The sequence below is a fragment of the Myotis daubentonii genome, chromosome 8 (assembly GCF_963259705.1).
Source record: "Myotis daubentonii chromosome 8, mMyoDau2.1, whole genome shotgun sequence".
NCBI lineage: Eukaryota > Metazoa > Chordata > Mammalia > Chiroptera > Vespertilionidae > Myotis > Myotis daubentonii.
The window spans coordinates 35,776,604-35,797,708 of NC_081847.1; the positions used below are offsets into that span (position 1 = coordinate 35,776,604).

At 42.9% G+C, this 21,105-nt stretch overlaps 1 protein-coding gene across 1 annotated transcript in view; it reads left to right on the plus strand.

Annotated features, from left to right (window-relative positions):
- The window catches only part of CBFA2T2 (CBFA2/RUNX1 partner transcriptional co-repressor 2), a 152,511-nt gene that overhangs the window by 125,008 nt on the left and 6,398 nt on the right, over positions 1-21,105 (plus strand). The window contains 7 exon segments of the mRNA XM_059705891.1: positions 369-458; positions 4,777-4,958; positions 6,030-6,283; positions 6,535-6,620; positions 11,934-12,129; positions 14,218-14,286; positions 17,178-17,368. Coding sequence (XP_059561874.1) covers positions 369-458; positions 4,777-4,958; positions 6,030-6,283; positions 6,535-6,620; positions 11,934-12,129; positions 14,218-14,286; positions 17,178-17,368 — 1,068 coding nt within the window.

Genomic DNA, 21,105 nt, shown 5'->3' on the forward strand with positions numbered 1-21,105 from the left:
AAGGAATGAGGCACTGGGTTGAGTCTTTTGAGTTGACATCATAGGCTGATCAGAATCTGTTTAACTGGAAACATTGTAAGTTTGGTTTCTGTACCTGAGGTGACTTGCCATGAGTACCGAGGACCTGAGTGCCTATTCTGCAACCCAGACTGCTGACCTTAGAGGGGAATTTAGATTTGGGCTAGTAAAGAAAGGACAGTCAAGGAGGCTGAACTTCTTTTATAAAGGAAATAATTTGGTTAATCTTTGAGAAGGATCTGAGATCACAATAGTACTCTTAAAATTATACTTTGTGATTTTAAAAGGATTTATATGAGGACAGTGTCTTCTTTTAGAGGTTGAACAAGGTTATTTATTTCTCTTTTCAGAACTCAACAGTAACAATTGAAGAATTCCATTGTAAGCTCCAAGAAGCTACAAACTTTCCTCTTCGTCCTTTTGTGATTCCATTCCTCAAGGTAATTTTTATGAGATAATTACTGAATGTAATTATTTATCTTAACATTTCCTCAAGATCTGCTACTGATTCCTGTTCTGTGATCTAAATTTGGGCAGCTTGCACATTTTCATATCTTTATTGTGGGCTGCTAGAAAAATGTGAGTGCAGTCTGCAGGCGAGTCTTACACTTGATGAGAATTACAAAAGCCTTGAGTTGTGGTCTGTATGCAGATTCTGCTAATAACACACAGGAGCTCCTGTGAATGGACCAGAGGTATAAAGGTGGTATGGAGGCTGGGGTCTTAGCAGAAGTAACTAAATCTTTGGGTTGTGGCCAGAGTGTGAAGAATGTGTTATCTGTGAGGAGGCTATCAGACAAAAGAGAGGCCCTTGCAGCTCAGACTCTTAACCCTAAGGCAGTAATTATCATTTCATGACACACACAAACTAATTACTAAAATTCTGCAGCACACCACAAATATAATTTTTGATGATCTAACCAAGAAAATAGGTATAATTTTGGTTCATTCACAACAGACAGCTATTGTTATATTGGCTGCCGGGGTCCAGCCCCGGGTGTCCAGGGGTTCCCAAAGGTGTGGACGGAGTCAGCGAGGGAGCGTCATAAGGTCAAGCCTAATTATGCTTAAGAGGACTGTGCCCTCTAAGCTGGGACTTGTTTGTGACTTTGCCAACAGGTCAGTCCGAGGTTTAACCCTATAGCGGCTCCCCACAATTGGCTATGGTTATTTTTTTATTTGACAATCTAAGGGACAGAGATCAGTGCCCCTGACTAAATAGTCAGGTGTACTGCATGTTTTAAAAATTCCTGCAGCACACTGGTTGAAAATCGCTGCCCTAAGGACAGGAGAGCATGTGGGAAAGCATTGTATCCCCAGTTTTGTATAGCTCAATTCTTCTGGAATTACTGTTCCATGAAACATAGCTTTTGAGATTTATATGTAATATGCCCTTTTAAAAAAATCTTTATTTTGAAATAATTTCATGCTCACAGAAAAGTTACAGAATGGTACAAGAAAATTTTTTCTGTACCCTTCACTCATACTCCCCAGATGTTAATATTTTATAATTTGGATTATTATTCTCTTTGTCCTTAGATTTATTTTTTTTCCTCAGAAATGTTTGAGAATGAGCTACAGACATGATACATTGAATCGCTTTAGTATAATTATCAAATTAAGAAATTAACATTGATAAAACACTATTACTATAGACCTTATCATGTTTCATCAAATATTCCACTAATAATATTTACAGCAAAAGAAAACCTTTTTTTTAGTTTTTGGATCACATCTTGCATTTATTTGTCATGTCTTCTTTCTTGTTAATTCTCACCTGAGGACATATTTTCCATTGATTTTTTTAGAGAGAGAGGAAGGGGGTAGAGAGAGAGAAACATCAACATGAGAGAGACACATCAATCTGTTGCCTCCTGCATGCTCCCCTACCGGAGCTGGGGATCGAACCTGCAACCCATGTATGTGCCCTTGACAGGGACTCAAACCCAAGACCCTTCAGTCTACTTAATCTAGAATAACTTCTCAGTCTTTTATGATCTTGACATTGTTAAAGAGTACGAGATGGCTAATTTATAGATGTACCTCAATGTGGATCTTTCTGACACTTCCTCAGGATGAGAATCATGTTATGCATTTAGGCAGTAAATAGCAGCTAAGATATAACTTCTGTCAGGAGACATGGGTGTTAATTGGTCTCATAATTGGTGATATTGACTTTGGTCACTTGGTAAAGACTATGTCATGCTTTCCCACTGTAAAGTTATTATTTCTTCCTATTAAATAATAATTTTAAAAAACAGATATCACTTCATTATGACTCACAGAGAAAAAATGAATCCATGTCAAAGATTTTATTTAATTCATTATTAATGAATCAGTAAGGTGTTAGAACCAGTTCAGGGGAGAACCCAAAGAATAGATACATTTAAAATCAGTATTATTGATATGAATGGGCAAACAGAGGTATAATTGACTTTGTCTACAGTGGGCAAGAAAAGTTAATTGAATCTCTACTGGACATAATTTTATGCAAGTCCATAGACAATAATTATTTTGCATTGCTATCAGTTCTCTATAATTTGCAGAGTTATGGATAGCTTAAAGGCAGTGAAAGACTATAGTCAGATATCAGTGTGCTCTAGATCAGGCATAGTTTAAATACCTGTAACCCAAATCTAGCCCACCACATGGTTTTATACAGCCTTAAAGAGACATTGTGTGCATGTATGCATAATCCATGGACACAGACAATAAGGTGGTGGGGGTGGGGGTGGGGGCAGGGGCAGGCTGGAGGGGGCCAATAGGGGATAAAGGGGGACATATGTAATACTTTCAACAATAAATATTAAAATAAATTATTAATAATTTTAAGAGAATTGGTTTTACAAATGAACATTTGTAATTGATTGGTAATAGGGAACACTATCTTTGAATCCCAGTTAAGTTGTTTTCCTTAATCCACTCCCTTTCCAAATTCCATTCTTTTTTTTTTTTTTAAATATATTCTATTGATTTTTTACAGAGAGGAAGGGAGAGAGAGAGATAGAGAGTTAGAAACATCGATGAGAGAGAAACATTGATCAGCTGCCTCCTGCACACCTCCCACTGGGGATGTGGCCGCAACCAAGGTACATGCCCTTGACCGGAATCGAACCTGGGACCTTTCAGTCCGCAGGCCGACGCTCTATCCACTGAGCCAAACCGGTTATGGCCCAAATTCCATTCTTTTCATTAGCCTGATATTACCAAAAAACTGTACTCAATTGTTTTTATATTTTGACTTTTGTCAAGATAATATTTGGAAACTTGTTTTCCTATCTTGTATATGCATATCCACCTAATATCCTCAATTATGCCCCTTAACTCACAAAGCCTAAATATCTGGCTAGTAAATATGTCCCTCTTATCTTCTTTTGCTTTACCTTCATTTCATACAAAAATGTAATGACATCAAGAAGGTGGGTCATCTGTCCTGGCTGGTGTGGTTCAATTGGTTGGAGCATCAACCCATACACCAAAAAGGTGGCCGGTTCGATTCCCAGTCAGGGCACATACTCTGATCGGGACACACGTGAGAGGCAACAGCTTTTAAAAAAAGAAGATGGCTCATCCTACTAAAGTACTGATACCAGTTTTTTTAAACCTTGTAATGGGAGCCTAGGAGACATGGAGGAAAATGCAAGGGTCTCTGGCGAGCAGCTTGTGTTCTGACAGCATTGAACACTCAGCCCCTCGTAGCAGTCTGTGGTGCCTTGTTCAGCCCTTAAACAGCTGTGCTAGTTCTGTCTTGCTGTTTTCTGTATGTCAGAGCCAGTAGACAATTATTTCCCCCAAGACACTGGAATCATGAAGGATTTGTGCAATTTGTGTTATTAGGGAAGGATTAGCTTGCTTTCTTTTCAATTCATCAAAGGGGAAAAAAATTCATCAAAGGGTACATACATGTCACAGATGTAAAGATCTGGCATGGTATTTTTTCATTAAGTTTTTACAGTTGCTACAAGATTGAGGTTATAGAATAGACTTTTAAAGTGCCTTATATCATCAAATTCCCTATTCTTAACTGTGTTATTTTGGAAAACAGCATGAGGTAGGTTGTTATGGAAGCTTTTTGGCTAGCATTTGGGTTTTTGTCAATTTATTTATGCTTTAAACTGTCACAAATTATGGTGTCTGCTAAATTAACCCTTGGTAAAGGGATGATTAAAACTCTCTTTTCACTTGTTCATCTTTTTCCTCTGGAATAAAGACTTATGTTATAGGTGTGATCTGAAATTTTTTTAAAAGATTTTTTATTGATTTTTAGAGAGAGAGAGAGAATGAGAAACATTAATGTGTATGCCCCCACCAGGGATCAAGCCCACAATCTGGGCAGGTGCCCTGACAAGGAGTAAAAGAAGGAATATGAGAAAAGTACCTTTATATGTGAAGGAATTAGAGTTCAATTGAAAGAGTATAGAGTTTTTTTATATGAATTATCCACACTAAAGGTTTCCTCAGTTTGAGGGGAAGGAAAAATAATCAGTACATGATTATTGTCCTTTTACAAAATAAGGAAATGTGCCCAATGAGGGTACCACACTGAGAAATCAGTTCTGCCCCTAGGTTACCTGTGTATCCGCAGAGCCTAGTCTAAGGCTTAATTCCAGTTATTCCCAATACTCTTCAGACTGACAAGGAGAGAAAGGCTTTGGTCTTATGTCATCTTGTTTGAGAGCCTTTTGAGGTGCTGGGCCCTATTGTGAGGGGCCCAACACAGGGAAAACTACCTTCCCATCCCTGCCTCTTTTTTTCAAGGCCAACCTGCCCCTGCTGCAGCGAGAACTGCTGCACTGCGCTCGGGCTGCCAAGCAGACCCCATCCCAGTACCTGGCTCAGCATGAACACCTTTTGCTCAACACAAGTATTGCTTCACCTGCTGACTCTTCTGAGCTGCTCATGGAAGTGCATGGAAATGGAAAGAGGCCCAGTCCAGAAAGGTGAGCAGAGAAGAACTTGTTCATCCTTCCTTTTTCTGGAACCACTGAGCTTCCTCTTTGCTTATGAAAGAAAATTTTATTACTGTGGTTATATATAGGTGTGGACTCAGAATGCTTCTCAAATCTATAGGCGTAACTTCCAGACATGAGTATTTTTTTGAAATGCTTCAGATGACTCTCTATGCCTCTGGTGAGAAACTCTGCTCTAGAGTAGAGTGTGTCCATTGTTCCAGAACCATAGAAACAAGCTGCCTAAGATACTTTTTTCTGATATGTGAAATTTTGTAAAAGTGTAACAATTACTTACTAACACATGTTAATGAATCACCATTATTTTGAAGGCTGACGTTATTTTAATTAATTCTGGATATTTCAGTATGAATGTCTACCACAATATTATTGTAATTGAAGCTAAATTACTAAAAGCCCAACCAATTCACAAGTGTATTATTTATTCAGCCTTTTTCCTTCAATCTGGCGAACTATATTCAATAACTGACCTCCACAGTAGCAAATTTCTAATCATTGTAGAACCCATAGTCCTCCATATTCTTTTTTTTTTTTTTAATATATTTTATTGATTTTTTACAGAGAGGAAGGGAGAGAGATAGTTAGAAACATCGATGAGAGAGAAACATCGATCAGCTGCCTCCTGCACATCTCCTACTGGGGATATGCCTGCAACCCAGCTACATGCCCTTGACCGGAATCGAACCTGGGACCCTTCAGTCTGCAGGCCGACGCTCTATCCACTGAGCCAAACCGGTTTCGGCATCTCCATATTCTTATCATATAAGAAAATGCCATTGTCTCCTTAGTCTCTCACTTTGCTTCATGAGGTTTAGATATTTCTGCCTTATTGTGGATGAATTTGACCTCTCTTTTTATACTGGACTAAATCAGTTTCCATTATCTCTCTGGCCTCTAAAGACAATTCAGTTCATGTCTTATGTCAAACCTGTCCTTATGTCTTCCTGTTTGTGAAAATGCCTAGTACATTGTAAATGCTCAAGGATATGTTTGCATGAACGCTTGTTGATGGGCTCAGATATCTACTTAATTTTTGCGCAGGAGGGAAGACAACGGTTTTGAAAGAGATACAATTCCTCCTGAACCTCCTGCCAAGAGAGTGTGTACAATCAGCCCTGCTCCTCGGCACAGTCCTGCCCTCAGTGTGCCCCTTATGAATCCTGGGGGCCAGTTCCATCCTACACCTCCACCTCTTCAGCACTACACCTTAGAAGATATTGCAACTTCCCACCTATATCGTGAACCCAACAAGATGTTAGAACACCGAGAAGTTCGTGATAGACACCACAATCTTAGTAAGTGACGTAAACCTTTGTCTTTTGTTTTTTTGTCTTTCATAATCTATTTAAAGGAGTTTTAAAATATATTCTCAATGGTAATTTTTTGGGGGGTGGTTTTATGTCATTTTGTGGCTCCCACACTCTGTTGTGAATCATTGCCTTCGTAGCATGCTCACAGTTTGTATGAATGTGTGTGTTTACTTGATAGAATTCTATTTACTGTATTCTTTACTCTATCCTCAAATTTAATCTCTAATTTCTAATAGGTCTAAATGGAGGCTATCAAGATGAGTTGGTAGATCACCGTTTGACAGAAAGGGAATGGGCTGATGAATGGAAACATCTTGATCATGTAAGAATCTTATGTATAATTTTTTAAAATTTTCAGATAAGTGGGGTGTTTGTTTTTTTAATTTATTGTTGACAGTATTACAGATGTCCCCCAATTTCCTGCTGTTTGCCCCCTTCCACCCAGCTCCTACCCCACCCCAGGCCTTCACCATACTATCACCTATGTCCATGGGCTATGCATATATGTTCTTCTTTTTTAATATGTTTTTATTGATTTCAGAGAGAAGAAGGGAGAGGGAGAGAGATAGAAACATCAATGATGAGAGAGAGTCATTGATCAGCTGCCTCCTGCACGCCTCCTACTGAGAATCGAGCCCACAACCCAGGCATGTGCCCTGACCGGGAAGGGAATACAACTGTGACCCCTTGATTCATGGGTCAATGCTCAACCAGTGAGCCACACAGCTGGGCTGCATATATGTTCTTTGGTCAATCTCTTCCTGTCCCCTCTATTCCTCCCCGCCCCCCCCCCCCCACCATGCCTCGGGACCTAACTTGTTCGTACTTCTAATTCTTAATATCACCAATAGTAATAGAGTATGTATGTTTCAAGACACTTAACCAGAGCCACAGTGTCTTTGCAATAAAAGCTGATTTTTCTACTGCTCCCCCAGCTAAAGAGCTAAGAGTAACTCCCAAATCTTTGTGATGACTTCAAGTCTTAACCAAGTAAAGTCAGGTAATAGAGGTTTGTGAGTTCAGATCCCAGCTTTGACACTTCCTATCTTTGTTGTTTCACCATTTTTAGCCTTAATTTTTATAACTTAAAAAAAAAAATCCATTCCCTTTTTTTTTAACTTGGCCATAAAAATAATGAAATCTTACCATTTGCAACAACACAGATGGACCTAGAAGGTATTATGCTAAGTGAAATAAGTCAGTCAGAGAAAGATAATACCATATGATTTCACTCATGTGGAATCTAACAAAAAACAAATGCACAAACAATACCTAACAGGAACAGACCATAGATACAAAGAACAAACTGAGGTTGCCAGAGAGGAGGGGTAGGAGTAGGGGATGGGTGAAAAATGTGAAGGGGATTAAGAGGTACAAACTTCCAATTATAAAATAAATGTCATGTGGATGTAATGTACACCATAGGGAATATAGTCAATAATATTATAACCATCTACAGTGTCAGATGGTTACTGCACTTATCATGGTGATCCCTTTGTAAGGTATATAAATATCGAGTCATTATGTTGTATCCCTGAAACTAATATAATATTGTGTATTAACTATAATTTTTAAAAATCTATTTTTTTTATTAAAACTGTGGTATTTAAATTTATAGGAGGGTTGTAATAATATGTAAGGTGCTTATCACAGGGCCTGGTATATAGGAAGTGTTAACCCTTTGCGGTTGTTTGTCTACTCTCAGCCACCACAGCAAGGAACCGTACGAATCTTAACTCTATTCATTCGTGTATCCGTTCATAATTTCTCTGAAAGCTTTTAAGTGTCTAAGCGACCTTGTCACGAACCAAAACATTGCCCCGACAAATCGGAGATATTGAAACTCAATATAAACAAATGCGGTCGTTCCACACTCACCATGCAAAACACCGTGGCGAGTCAGTCGCCTTTTGAGAGTGAAGAAATCGACAAGCTTCGGAGATACTTCACAGAATTTCAAATAAAGCTTTACAAATTACGTTTAACTTTAATTAGGCATTCTCGCTTGTTAAGATATTTCAAAATAATACTCCAAAATGGCAAAAGGAAAGTTACCGAAAGAAGTGTACTGCGAATCTGAAAGTAACGATGAAGAGTTTTATTTTGGCACCTTGAATACTGACTCTGACGTAGAAAGTGATAATGTTTGTAGTGATTCTACTAGTAGTGACATAGTTCCAAAAAGGAATTAATAAATCTTGTTTATCCTTCATAATCTTGCATGTTATATATCACTGCTCTTTCAATGGAAATTAATTCCGACCAGTACGACACCCATGTCCAAATTTAATACGACCGCAAAGGGTTAATAGATGGAGCTTCTCCAAAAACAAATGAGAATCAGAATGCAAGCCCAAGTTCTCTGTCTCGTTGTAAGAGAGGGTTTCCCTTCTCACTGAAAAGAGAAGAGAAGATATAGTACTGCATTAAAGTATATATACAGTAGCTCTTTGCATCTTGAGTGATAAAAATTGTCTCTGAACATTATTTCTCTGATAACATCTTATCTAATAAAAGAGAAACATGTTAATTGGAGTACGACCGCTACCCTTCCCATTGGCTAATCAGGGTGATGTGCAAATTAACTGCCAGCCAAGATGGCGGCCAGCAGCCAGGCAGCTTAAACTGAACATGAGGCTTGCTTGCTTCAGTGACGGGGGACTGCAACGTTCCCCGCCTGCCTTGCTGGCCTCTGAGCTTGCAGTTTAAGAAACACTGTAACAAATATAGAAGCTAAACAAAACCCCAGAAACCAGCTTTCAGCCGGCTGGGATCTCAGAGCTGGAGTTGATACAGAGTTTCGATTATAGAACCTAAACAAACCAGATGCCTGCTTTCAGCAGCTGAGGCCTCAGAGCTGGAGCCAAGCCTCAGAGCTAAGGCTGGCCCAGAATTAAAAATATATCAACACTAATAAAAGAGAAAAATGGTAATTGGTGTACGAGCTACCCTATTCATTGGCTAATCAGGGCTATATGCAAATTAACTGCCAACTAAGATTGGCAGTTAACTGCCAACAAGATGGCGGTTAATTTGCATATGTAGGCACAGTGCAGGGAGGCGAAAGGGAAAGCAGGAAGAAGCCCCCTGCCACTGACAGTGATCAGAAACCCAGGGGGGAGCTAAGAGCTGGGGGGCAGGGCAAAGGCGGCCCTGGGGCCGCCTTTGCCCTGCCCCCCAGCCATGGTCGGAGAATCAGGTGCCTTTTCCGCCCTGGCCAGTGATAGCAGGAAGTAGGGGTGGAGCCAGCGATGGGAGCTGGGCACGGTCGAAGCTGGCAGTCCCGGGAGCTAGGGGTCCCTTGCCTGGGCCTAAAGCGAAGCCCACGATCGCGGGGCCGCTGCAGCTGTGGGTCCCCGCTGCCTGAGCCGGACGCCTAGGCCAGAGGCGTTAGGCCTGGGCAGGGGCAGAGCCTGCAACCACGGGGAGCTGGGGGTTCCCTGCCCAGGCCTGACACCTCTGCCAGAGGCCTCAGGCCTGGTCAAAGGGCCGGTCCGGTGATTGGTGATCAGAGGGTGATGAGGGTCAACTCCTCTGGCCAGAAGCATCAGGCCTGGGTGGGGGGCGGAGCCGGGGATTGGGGGGATATGATGGTCCCCTTGCCCAGGCCTGAAGCCTGGGTCAGAGGCGTCAAGCTTGGGCGGGGGGTGGAGCAAGCGATCAGAGGGAGATGGGGGTCCCCTGCCCAGGCATGATGCCTGGGCCAGAGGCCTCAGGCCTGGGCGGGGGCCAGAGCCAGTGATCGCGGGGAGATGGGGATCCCCTGTCCAAGCCTGACACCTCTGGCGGAGGCGTCAGGCCTGGGCAAGGGGCTGATCCTGTGATTGGAGGGTGATGGGGGTCAACGCCTGAGGGCTCCCAGTATGTGAGAGGGGGCAGGCTGGGCTGAGGGACACTCCCCCCCCCCCCCCACACACACACACACACACACACCCAGTGCACGAATTTCGTGCACCGGGCCCCTAGTGTATATATATATATATAAAAGAAAAAAAGGATCAGTTGGGAGCTTCAGTCCCAGCCTAAAAACAGCCCTCAGCCCCTCAGCCAGACTGGCCAGGCACCCCAGTGGGGACCCCCACCCTGAAGGGTGTTTGACCAGCTGCAAACAGCCATCATCCCCTCATCCAGGCTGGCCAGGCACCCCAGTGGGGACCCCCACCCTGATCCAGGACACCCTTCAGGGCAAACCAGCCAGCCCCCACCCATGCACCAGGCCTCTATTCTATACAGTAAAAGGGTAATATGCCTCCCAGCACCGGGATCAGCGGAGCTGAGAGGCCTCCCGGCACCGGGATCAGCGTGACAGGGGGGAGTACCCAAACCCCCTGATCGCCCTGCGGCTCTGTGTGTGACAGGGGGCGGGGCCACAACCTCCCTATCGGCCCTGCTCTGTTTGTGACAGGGGAAGGCGCCCCAACCCCCTGATCCGCCCTGCTCTATGCCTGATGGGGGGAGCTCCCCAACCCTCTGGACACCCTGCGGCTCTGTGTGTGACAGGGTACGGCGCCCCAACCCCCCCACCCCACGGGCCCTGCTCTGTATGTGATGGGGTAGAGCCATAACCTCCCCATCGGCCCTGCCCTGAGTGTGACAGTGGCGGCGCCCCAACCCCCTGATCGGCCCTGCTCTGTGTGTGACAGGGGGCGGTGCGCCAACTCCCCTATTGGCCCTACTCTGTGAGTGACGGGGGGGAGCTCCCCAACCCCCTGATCGGCCCTGCTCTGTGTGTGACAGGGGGTGGCACTGCAACCTCCCCATTGACCCTGCCTTGAGTGTGACAGGGGGCGGTGCCCCAAATCCCAAATCGGCCCTACCCTGAGCGTGACTGAGGGTGGCATCGCAACCTCCCGATCCGCCCTGCCCTGTGCATGACAGGGGGCGGCGCCCCAATTCCCCAATTGGCCCTGCTCTGAGCCCGACCAGGGGCTGCACCTAGGGATTGGGCCTGCCTTCTGCCACCCGGGAGCAGGCCTAAGCCAGCAGGTCGTTATCTCCCGAGGGGTCCCAAACTGCGAGAGGGCACAGGCCGGGCTGAGGGACCTCCCCCTCTCCCCTGAGTGCACACATTTTTGTGCACCGGGCCTCTAGTTCTTAATAAATCGCCAGCTTCATCAGATACCTTGGTGTGTTTACGCAAATATATAAGGTTTCACGTAGTCTTTTTGTTTTTAAGTATTGTTTTTATTCTCATTAATTTATTTTTATTTTTTTATTGTTGACAGTATGACAGATGTCTCCTATTCCCCCCATTTACCCCCCTCCACTCAGCCCCTACCCACCCACCCACCCCAGATCTTCACCAGCATATTGTCATTTCCATGGTCACCATAGACTTTAAAAGGCTATATTATAATGAGAGTCTGGTTACTTCAACCCTAAAGAATCCAGTATTATTTTGAAATCCAAACAAAAAATAAATTAAGTTGTGTGTGTGTGTGTGTGTGTGTGTGCATATTTATATACACATTATATTTTAAAAGAAGCAGTAATAAAGGCTTTAACATGTAAACTTGATATTGTGTCTATAAGACACTTAAACCTTTATTATTTATATAATTTGTTTACCTTGATTTGCAACATCAGTGTTTGAATGTCTTCAGCTCATCACTACCTGACTTCTTCTCTGGTTCAGGCCCTGAATTGCATTATGGAAATGGTAGAAAAAACAAGGCGTTCCATGGCAGTTCTGCGGCGCTGTCAGGAATCTGATCGTGACGAACTCAACTACTGGAAAAGACGATACAACGAAAATACAGAGATGAGGAAAACGGGGAATGAACTGGTCTCCAGGCAGCACAGTCCTGGGAGCACGGATCCTCTCAGCAGTGGTAAGATGGCAAGACCAGCTTTTTATGTTTCACTTTAAAGGAAGGTGGTGCTAGAATGTGGAGTTAAAAAGGCCCAGATGATTATGAAGAGTAAATGATAAAATAGTTCAAGGACTCGGTATTTAACATGTTCAAGAAATATTGTCTTCCTCATGGAAAATGAGAATATTTGTGATCTTGTTCGGTTTTGTTTTGTTTTTTTAAATATATTTATATTTTATTGATGTTTTACAGAGAGGAAGGGAGAGGGATAGAGAGTTAGGAACATCGATGAGAGAGAAACATCGACCAGCTGCCTCCTGCACACCTCCTACTGGGGATGTGCCTGCAACCAAGGTACATGCCCTTGGCCGGAATCGAACCTGGGACCTTTCAGTCCGCAGGCCGACGCTCTATCCACTGAGCCAAACCGGTTTCGGCCTCAAATCAATTTTTTAAAAAATGAGGGAGTCCACTAGCACTAACATTAAAAAACAACAATCAAATGACCTTAATTAGTTTTCACAGTTTTGAAAGCAATAGAACCATTTCTCATAAAATATTATATTTTGCAACCACAGTAAACATACATGGTAAGTCACCCTCCACCCCTGTGTCTTTCCCAGCAACCCCCGGGATGCCTCTTTATGGTACATTTGACATGCACTGTTCAGACTGTCTTCTTCACTGCTTGGGGGTTTTTTTGTTTGTTTATGAGTGTTTAAAGAAATTTACAGGAAACCTCCTTAAATCACATGTAAGGATTCAGACTTGCCAAGAAAGAAAAGCTATATTCTCTGACATACCTACAGAGCACTTGCCAGTGCCCTGTGCATGATGGAGACAGTTCAATTCAACTTGATACGAAAACACACACATGTAACACATAAATATCTGTAGTTATTTATATTTTATGAAGTACCTTAGAAATACATATATGTTCAGAAGGGAAAATAAGGACACATTGATAAGTAAAAAGAAAGTGGAGATCACTTTTTTTAAAAATTTTGTTTTATTGCTTAAAGTATTACAAAGAGTATTATATATGTCTCCTTTTTTTCTCCCCTTGACCTTCCTCTGGCCTCCCATACCCCACAGTGTCTTGTGTCCATTGAGTGGAGATCACTTTTAATCTCACTACTTGAAATAATGTTAATATCTAAGGCATGCAGGTGTGTGTTTTAAAGTAAAAATTAATCCCTAGCTAGTTTTGCTCAGTGGATAGAGCGTTAGCCTTCGGACTGAAGGGTCCCGGGTTTGATTCTGGTCAAGGGCACATACCTCGGTTGCAGGCTCGATCCCCAGACCTGGTCGGGGTGTGCTGGAGGCAAACAATCAATGTGTCTCTCTCACATTGGTGTTTCTGTCTGTCCCTCTCCCTTCCACTCTCTCTAAAAATCAATGGAAAAAATATCCTCGCCGAAACCGGTTTGGCTCAGTGGATAGAGCGTCGGCCTGCGGACTGAAGGGTCCCGGGTTCGATTCCGGTCAAGGGCATGTACCTGGGTTGCGGGCATATCCCCAGTGGGAGATGTGCAGGAGGCAGCTGATCGATGTTTCTCTCTCATCGATGTTTCTAACTCTCTATCCCTCTCCCTTCCTCTCTGTGAAAAATCAATAAAATATATTTAAAAAAAAGAAAAAAGAAAAAATATCCTCGAGTGAGGATTTATTTTTTTTTTAATTTATTTTTTAAAATATATTTTATTGATTTTTCACAGAGAGGAAGGGAGAGGGATAGAGAGTTAGAAACATCGATGAGAGAGAAACATCGATCAGCTTCCTCCTGCACACCTCCCACTGGGGATGTGCCCGCAATCCAGGTACATGCCCTTAACCGGAATTTAACCTGGGACCTTTCAGTCCGCAGGCCGATGCTCTATCCACTGAGCCAAACCGGTTTCGGCTTGAGTGAGGATTTAAAAGTAAAAATTAAGTGTGCTGTTTTATAATCAGATTTTATCTCTTATCAGAATATTTTTGCACTACATGAACATATATTTTTGAGTCTTAAGTGGTAAATGAAAGATCTGATAAGTTTTTCATAAAAATAAAACATGCCAATCATAGATAATTTCTGACCCCATGCTACTTATCTCTCTCCTGTAGATCCTCAGCGGGAATTCAACAGTAGGCCAGCAACAGGATATGTACCTGTGGAATTTTGGAAAAAAACCGGTATGTGCCTGTCTGCTTAGAGGTTGCCTGTACTCACTGATTTGTGCCAGTGCGCAGCTCATATCTGAGGGAGAAGTGGTTGTCTCATAACAACCTCCTCACAGAACTCTAGGCTCCTGCCTCTTCTCCTCCAGCTTCCGCACACATCTGGATGCCCCTCATGTTACTTTGCAAGTCAAGAATTTGGAATGCCTCCCAGCAGCCTATGCAGGTCCCTTTCACATGCTTCTGGGTCACACTCAGACATTAAGTAACCAATTCTTTCTTCCCTGTTTATTATAGTCTCTGTTTCTGGCCATGAAGCTTAATTTGTTTCTGCCTATTCTGTTCACTAGACTCTACACACACTGTGTTCACACACTACCACATTTCATTCTGCTCTTGAAAAAACTGTCTGTTTTTCCTTTCACCATTACTGTGAAAGGAAGAATAAAGGTGGGACTGCCTATTGTGGTAAGAGAGGGGTTTAAATTAACCTTTCATTCTTAATATTTACCTCATCCAAATTCTAGCTGCCTTTTCTTCTTGCCTCCCATTCCTAGTAACATTTATTTTTAGTCCAATATTGTTTTTTATTTTCTTCCTAAAATAAAATTTATTTCTACAAGAAGTTAATATCTGTCATTCAGAAAGACTCTCAAGAGCATCAAGAACATAATAAACAAGTGGACAAAATATATGAACCAACAAATTATGAGAGATATAAATACAGTGGGTCCTTGACTTACGAGTTTAATTCGTTCCGTGACGGAGCTCGTAACTCAAATTACTCATATGTCAAATCAGTTTTCACCATTACAATGAATTGAATGCTGGGCTGATGTTGTGGTGTTCACTGTGACGTTCGCTGCGCCAACTAGTGGTGGGGCATCTGAAGCTGGCTTGTAACCCGAATTTTAGCTCGCAACTCAAAGCAAAAAATCGGCCGAGAGACGAAAAACTCGTTAGTCGGGACACTCGTAAGTCAAGGCCCCACTGTAAACCTATTGCAAAATGTTTATTTTTACTGGCAATCCAAAAAATTACCATGCACAAGATCTCCATGGTGACTGGTGATTTTCTACTTGGGAGGTACCTTTGGTTAATTATGGTTAAGAACCAGACTATGGCATTGAGCCAGCTAAATTTGAGTCCTTGTTCTGGTCTAGTGCCACCTGTTACCTTGAATTATTACCTTGAGCAAGTTAGTTATTCAAACTGTGATTCTTATTGATCTTTAAACTTACAGGATAAATGTTCTTCAGGGCATTATTATGTTGGCTCAATCAGAGAGACTTAACACCTACCTGGTAACTAATAGGATATGAAAGGTGGCTGTGGTAAGCCACAATGAACCGTGTGGATATCAAGAGTAAAGGAGCCCTAGCTGGTTTGGCTCATTGGATAGGACGTTGGCCTGCGAACTGAAGGGTTCCGGGTTCGATTCAGACAAGTGCACATGCTCGGGTTGTGGGCTTAATCCCCAGTAGGGGTCATGCAGGAGGCAGCTGATCAATGATTCTCTCTCATCATTGATGTTTCTATCTCTCCCTCTCCCTTCCTCTCTGAAATCAATAAAAATACTTTTTTTTTAAAAAAGTAAAGGAAGCATGGAGTTCAGTGCCAAGTCAACTCAGCATCATTCTTGTTTGGCCTTTGAGATGAAAACTTTCCTTTCTTAAGGCTGGAGCAGTAAAATGCAAAGTTCTATGATGGTAGCCTAGAACACTCTGTTTAAACCTCCTTTAAGCATAGGCCACATGCAAGAGCCAAACAACAAGGGAGTTTCCTTAGGCTTCTGTCGTCTTGTGATTTCAGGAGGGAGGTCATTTACATTGGGACTTAGGGCTGTGGCTCAAGTGCATAGTGTGTTATTTGGAGCAGCGGTCGCCAACCTTTCAGACCTCATAGACCACCAGTGGTCCGCGCACCACCGGTTGGCGACCACTGCTCCAAAGGTTTCCTTAAACCAGCGGTCACCAACCTTTCAGACCTCGCAGACCACCGCTGATTTGGAGTGTCCATCTTATGGAAACCATGCAGGGTGGTAATGATGATGGGAGAAAGTGATCAGGAGCCAAGTGGGGTAATGGTAACTGGACACGGCTTTGGAAGTCCAGGGTTCCCGTCAACCTGCCCATTTTTCTCTACCTGAGTCAATATTATACACCAGCTGCCTCCTGTTCATTTATACCTGGATGCCCCAGAGGCACCGCAACCTTCTCTTGCCTCCACCCCAGCATTTTGCTTATTTGTTTCGTTGCATACCACTACTGTTCTTTCCCTTTACCTTCTCCTCCAGACCCCTCGATGCTGCTGATCTTGTTCTGCCCTCTCCCCTACTCTGTGCTACTTGCTTCTGCCTAAAGTCAGAGACTGTTCTATCTCTTCTTCTAAATTATTGTCCCAGTCTCTCAATTGGTTCTTCTGTCCTCATTTTTTTCTCCTTGCGTAGAACCCTTTAGAGTTCACATTTTCTTTAGAAAAAGGGCTAAATTCCTTAGCATGAGATGCAAGACTTTCTAAAAATTCATTTCCACCTCCCATCTCAACCAGGACACATACTCTTGTAAAGCTGACCACTTTCCCCTTGGATCTCTTCTCTCTCATACTGACACCTAAGCCACCTTGTACTTACCACAAACAGTTATGAGAATATAGACTAAGTCTTAGTCACCTCGCTGTCCCCAGTCCCTAGTACGGTGCCCACCTCCATCTGTATACTCAACAAATGGTTGCATGAATGGACAAGTGAGTGTAAGAATAAAAGTGAACACATACATCATATATTCATCCCTGTGTGTTTTTTTAAAAAAGTCATCTAGTTTCAGTTCTGTCCCTTTTTAGAAATGATGTGGGGTGGGAGGGAAAAGATTTATCGGCCAGTTGATTTTACTGTCACTTTCTTCTAGAAGAAGCTGTGAATAAGGTGAAAATTCAGGCCATGTCGGAAGTACAGAAAGCCGTTGCTGAGGCAGAGCAAAAAGCCTTTGAAGTGATTGCAACAGAGAGAGCTCGGATGGAGCAAACCATAGCGGACGTCAAACGGCAGGCTGCAGAGGATGCCTTCCTTGTCATAAATGAACAAGAAGAATCCACGGAGGTCAGAGTTCTATTAGTCCTGGGAGCTAGGGCTGGGGCTGGGGCTGGGGCTGGGGCTCGGGCAGCTGGAGTGAACCAGCCCATTGCTCTCTTCCCAAGTGCTAGGCAGCAAGACAGAACCGTCTGCTCCTGAACTAGATGATTATAATTATCCAGTACCAGAAGGGTTTTATTTCTCAATTATACAGGTAGTTATTTATATTTTAGGAAGTACCCTAAAAAGTGGGGCAAAAGTAGATTTACCGTTGTTCATATGGAAAATAATACAATATTTAATAAATCATAATACAATAAACTATTTTGCCCTGGCTGGTGGGCTCAGTTGGCTGGGCTTTGTCCTGTGCACCGAAAGGTTGCCTGTTGGATTCCTGGTCAGGGCACACATCCCTAGGTTGCAGGTTCAATCCCCAATAGGGGATGTGCAGAGGCAGCCAATCGATGTTTTGCCCTCACATTGATGATTCTTCCTCTCCCTTCCTGTCTCTCTGAAAATGAATAAAAAGTGGTGTTTTTTTTAAGGAATAAACTCTGTGCTTTGCATACTCACAGCTATAAACCTACTTTTGCCCCACCATGTATTATATTCTTACTATATTGGTTTTAATTTTGAAAACTCACCCTAAAACCAGAGTTTGTGGATTGCATGGTAATGATGACATTCCCCTTCACTGAGTGGGCTTAGGTACTGTGTGTAGCTACAAAGCTAAGTGTGTGTATTGTCTTTTTGATCCTCACAATGATTCTACGAAGTGGGTGTTATTGGATTCTGATTTCACAAGTGAGGAAACTGTGGATTAGGGACTTTGCCCACTGCTGACGCCAGGGTGCAGGAGTGAGGAAATGGAGGCCCCTGTAGCATCTGGGCTGCTTGTAAATAGGGTAGTTCTTTTATGGGTTGAAGTGACAGATGGGGCAGACCTGCCCAACTCTCCAAGACACATGGCCCAGGACTTGGTGATGCTTCTAAGAGAAATAAGACATTCTTGTACCACAGAGGATAAAAATAAACTCAGTTTCTACAAATTGAGAAATTAGCTATCTTTGGGACATTCTCTTGAAGTTATAAAAAAAAAAAAATCCTGGGTATTTCAGTTGATTTGTTTTCTTTATTTAAAAAAAAAATTGTTAATCCTCACCCAAGGATATTTTTCCATTGTTTTTAGAGAGAGGAAGAGAAAGGGAGAGACAGAGAGAAACATTGATGTGTCACATTCATTGGTTGTCTCCTGCACGCACCCCAACCAGGGCCAGGGAACCTGCATCCGAGGTGCATGCCCTTGACCGGAATCGAACCCAGGACCCTTCAGTCTGCGGGCCCACGTTCTATCTATCCACTGAGCCAAACTGGCTAGGGCTGGTTTGTTTGTTTTCTTAAACAACAGGAAGTTTATTTTCTCAATCTTTTTATTTTCTTAATCTTTCAATATAGCAGTGCCAAGCATGGTGATGTAAAGACGAAAATGTCTAAATGTCATGTGACCATCACAGAGGATGTGGAAAATTCCATACTGTAGCATTCTATAAAAGACACTGAGTTGTGAGAAAAAAGTTTATTTGATTTTCCCTGTAGACTGTGCGGTGATACCAGGTTTCAGAGAGTGAATGGTTATATTGGTGAGAATGTAATTTCTCCAAATTTTTACTTGCTGTCAGAAATGTATGCTGCATTATGTGATCAAAAGTCATTTTTTTAATTGATTTCAGAGAGGAAGGGAGAGAGAGATAGAAACATCAATGATGAGAGAGAATCATTGCTCAGCTGCCTCTTGCACACCCCACACTGGGGATCAACCCTGCAACCCAGACATGTGCCCTAACTGGGAATTGAACCGTGATCCTCCTGATTCAAAGGTCAGTATTCAACCACTGAGCCACACCAGCCCGGCCAGAGTCATATTTAAAGTTTAGACTCAAGAGAGGAAAAAGGAAATAGTTCCTTTAACTCCCCTTTTTTTGTCCCCTTCTTTTTTCTTTATAATTGTTTCTGAGCAGTGATATCTTTTTCTTTTGTGTGTATTTAATTCTATATCTATAGCTATTCATATCAATATCTATATTTGTTCATATTTATCTACTTTCATATCTGTGTTTATATTTTTTCTGTCTTTCTCCAAAGAAGGAATGTAACATTTTGGCTTACAGCATGAGTTCTGGATCTGGACTGCATGGTTTCAATCCCAGCTCTCCATTTATAGGAGAGTGCTTCTAAGGAGCTGTAATTTTAAACATAGTACATATTTAAAGTCTAACAGTATATCCCTGGAGTTTGTTGTTCATCCCGTGACAGGGAGCTTAGTATAGCGGAGGGAGCCCAGGACTGGAGGTTAGGAACCCATCCCAGTTGCCCCTCACACTAGCAGAGTGCCCTTAAGGGGTCACTTTCCTTCCCTGTATAATGGGTGTGTAGCAGACCCTGTCCTGTTGGTCTCTTAGTTTCTAGGAAGATACCATTTGGTCATGGTTGTGTTAGCACTTCCAAACTGTACTGCACTAAATGCACTGTACAGGTGAAAGGATTTTCTTATGTGGCTAACAATATACGTGTGTAAGCTGTGGCAGCACCTGCCTTTGCAGAATAGCTGACTCTAAGGGCAGACCCAGGCATCTCCCTGGAATGCCTCAGGAGGGGGATGAAGTGAGAGGTCCTCTCATCTCCACCACATGGCACCTTCTGACCTCAGCCTGGCTTCCCTGGCAAACAGAGTGGCCTAGCAGATGATTATAAGATGAGGAATTATTTCTCTTTGGGGCCAGGTTTGTGGTCATGTCAGGGAGGTCTGGGATGGGTCCCAGGAATTTTTGACAAGCCTCACGGAGCTCTGATACAGGTGGCCTCTGGGTCACACTTGGCATAAACTGATGGCCCATACTTGACAAAGGAAATGCTGGCATCCCACTTCTGCCTTTCCTGGCCAGTACTTCAAAAGGTTTATAGGCTTCTCCCATTAACTGTCTCACCCAGTGTGCTGCTCCGGTTTTGAGGAATGAGTATTTGAAGGGAGACTACAATAATAAACCATTTTTGTCTTACATCGTAGCCAAAGCCTCGTGATTAAGTCAGGAAATGTCACAGGGAAAGGGTACACGACAGTGGCCTGTTCACCTGGCTGCGCTGACACTTACCACAATGTTCCTGCATGTATAGACGGATCCTGCCTCAGTGGGAAGCTGTTTTCCTAACCTTGTTTTATTATATTTCATAAATTATGAAATAAGCTATTTTAAATAGAATGGAAGCCAATGCTTACGTTCCAGTGCGTCAGTACTCTGCCCCAGTTTGAGACATTCTTGCAGACTTGGGCAGAGGAGTAAAAGTCTCCCATCAGCTAGGGCTGCCCCGTTGGCCTGTTTCAACAGCAGCCCCACATAGACAACCGCTGAGGTCCTCCCCACAAGTGGCAGTGTTCTGCCAGCGCATTGTTTGGAGTCAGCCCATCAGGCTCCAAAGCCTGGCATTCTCTGGAATGCAGTTTGCTTGAGCCCTAAGAATTCCTTCAGCTTCCTATTTTGGTCCTCTGGTATTTGTGGTGGCAAGTTTAGGCAGTCCTCAGAGTGTATTTCCTGAGAAGCCTGTTGTGTTAGACAGGAGTAGACTGCCCTTTCTAATGTCCTTTGAAACTAAACTTCTACATTGAGTATAGTGCAGTCAGGAGGTTCGGATTCTAGACTTTGCAAGTAATTTTTTTTTTTTTACTCACCTGAGGATATGTTTTTATTTATTTTTATTTATTTGTTTGT